The following is a 2,683-nucleotide window of genomic DNA, read 5'->3' as shown; positions in this document are numbered from 1 at the left end:
CAGTGAAAAACATACAGAACACACAGTATATTTAAACAACAAGTTAAACAATTATCAAGGCCGCTTTCCTCAGAGTTTTTAATAAAGAGGCCTAAATCCTGTAGAAATTGTAGATCATTAGAAGACAAAAGTCGTTCCAAATTTTAAAAGAATTTTTCTCGCTGTAAAGTTAACGGTTCGCTTAAAATGAAGTTGGTTTCATTCTCAATGTCGTTACAAAATATGCCAGAAGACGGGGAATCTTTTTAGTGACAGAAGTTATTTACCGTTACAGGTTCTGCTAAATAAATATTGCAAGTTTTGCTGGATTAATATTCATAAAATTGCCCACCAATGAACAAGCGTGTCCAAGTTATCGGTCACTTGTGTTAGAGAAAAACAAAAGCTTTAAAAACATTGGAAATTTCTGATTGAAAACGTATCTTACGATCACATTAAAATATGAAAAAGATTATCAATTATTTATATTTCATATCGTATTCTATAATGAACTGTTCTATATTTTCGATATGACTCAACGTTTCACCGTCTGCCGACGGAACACATATCTCAGGTAATCTTTGCCAGCGTAACACTGACACCGTGACACTCAGGGACTGTGCTACCGCGATCCGCGGAGGACCGCCCGCTTTGAAGATCCGCGATGAAACGATCGCCGCGGATCATGGTGACATGGCGGATCACCGTGATCACGATGGGTCGCGGAGACGCCGCTTTGAAGATTCTCGGTGACGATTCATGGTGACATGTCACCGCGATTGTCCCCCTTGAGAGATAAGCCGACGCGGAGACAGCGAGACATTTCGATAATTTTAATGGACCGATCTGTACTGTTAAGATAAGCCCTATAATAGACACAACATAAGCAAACACCAAAATTACTTGTGACAACAAGCTGTGTGAACATGGTGGTCAAATCGTCTACTGTCTTTAATTCAGTTAGTATAGAATTTCTATTCATCTAATGTTTTAAAACATTAGCCAATAATCTCAATATCTTTTGATTAATAACTAAGACAAGGGGCTTCTATTTTTGATCAGGTGCGACTCAGCTCAAAAACTCTAGCTTACAAAAAGGGTTAAATGGTGATCCCTGGTCTCCCCCATAATTCTCCATTCACTACTAATTATGAATGTTCTCAATAACATCAAATACTATTTGATGTTTAATGAACATACAGAATTGTCTGAAGGATCCTTTAGATAACGGAGTGGTTATAAGGATCTGTATTTTAATCAGATTGGAAGGTAAACAATGCTAAAAGACAAACAGATGCTGAACAATGGCAGAAGGTCATCAATTCTCTTCGCCAAAGTTTGACCTAACATGCATACACGTATATTTCTCTTCACCAAAGTTTTACATAACATGCATACATGTATAAAGTTTATATAATTGGCTATCATTTACAAGCGATCTTCATACACAGTTAGATTTTACTGAAATCTTCAGATTCCATTAAATAATACGATAGACAGTAGTGAAATACTCAACTGGTTCTAAATAGTATACATATATTTCTACAAAAAAATGTTTGCAATAGTAATAAGTAAAAGTAAAGTATGGACACAAAAATACCTCAAAGTATTATCCAGATGTACAATAATCTAAACGATTAATCCAAATCTTTGTACTTTGTGGTTTTCTATGGGATGTTTTTATTATATTATGATCACTTATAAACTATAGTTTTATTACTCTTTACTAAATTACTACCCAGTAACATGATAACACCTACCTGTTCATCACAATCCGACTCTAGGTAGCCTCCCTTTGTTGTAAACGCGTGAGCCAGTGGATGATCATCAGCTTCGTTCAGACACTCGCAGCCTGACTTGTTTATAAATGATCCCAAGTCCATCTGTGAATAAACAAAAATAACATAGATAGAATTATTGGTCAATGACCGATTGACCCCTGTGTTGTCTTCTCCCTTTACCAAGTTAAACTAGAACACTGACACGTCAGAAAGGGCCCCGCTATGTGTCTGACGTGCTTAAGTGGAAAAGTAGTATTTTGACAACGAATTCTTCCGTGTTAGCTATATGTTACTAATAAATAATTAATGTCAACATTAATTGGGAAACCGATGATGGTACATTATTATAATTCTTTGGAAAAAGTCTTCTAAGTATTTAACTTGAATCCTGATTCCAAGCTAACATTACATTAAGAGCATACAATTAACTCAAATAAATTTGACCTTGACCTTTGACTTAGTAACCTTGGCCCATGACCTTACCTTTGGACAGTCAACTCCTTGTTTAATTCTGAACAACTTTGCATCATAATGTTATAACAAAATGTTTATCAGTTAAGAGCAACAACATTGTGATTTTTTTTTAAATGTTAAAATCCAAGATGGCCGATTTTTTAATTTAATTTCAGCCTGAAAAATTACAAGCAGATCTAGGATGGATGGGGAATCATCATGTAAAATATGGGGAAAATACTCCACTCCCTTCCATCATTAATGTGCAAAAGAAAAAAAACTGGACAGACGGACGGACGGACAGACAGACCGGACGGACGGACGGACGGACGGACGGACAACCTGATTACTATAGGGCACCCGCATCTCTGATGCGGGGCCCTAATGAACACTGTTAATCCTATTTATATACAGTCAAACCTTGATGTATCAAATAATCATTATATTTACCAAAAACAAAACAAAATAAA

The 2,683-nt window shown here is 35.9% G+C and overlaps 1 protein-coding gene across 1 annotated transcript; it reads right to left on the bottom strand.

Annotated features, from left to right (window-relative positions):
* Nucleotides 1–549: 549 nt before the first annotated feature.
* Nucleotides 550–1,862, bottom strand: LOC138311460 (uncharacterized; the record flags this gene model as incomplete). Its single annotated transcript, XM_069252805.1, has 2 exons — nucleotides 550–825; nucleotides 1,740–1,862. Coding segments are annotated over 2 exons (399 nt in total), but the record flags the coding sequence as incomplete, so codon positions are not given.
* Between the last annotated feature and the right edge of the window lie 821 nt (nucleotides 1,863–2,683).

The sequence above is a fragment of the Argopecten irradians genome, unplaced genomic scaffold, assembly GCF_041381155.1.
Source record: "Argopecten irradians isolate NY unplaced genomic scaffold, Ai_NY scaffold_0026, whole genome shotgun sequence".
Classification (NCBI taxonomy): Eukaryota; Metazoa; Mollusca; class Bivalvia; order Pectinida; family Pectinidae; genus Argopecten; species Argopecten irradians.
The sequence above is the reverse complement of the archived record's forward strand: the minus strand, read 5'-3'. Positions and strand labels throughout refer to the sequence as shown.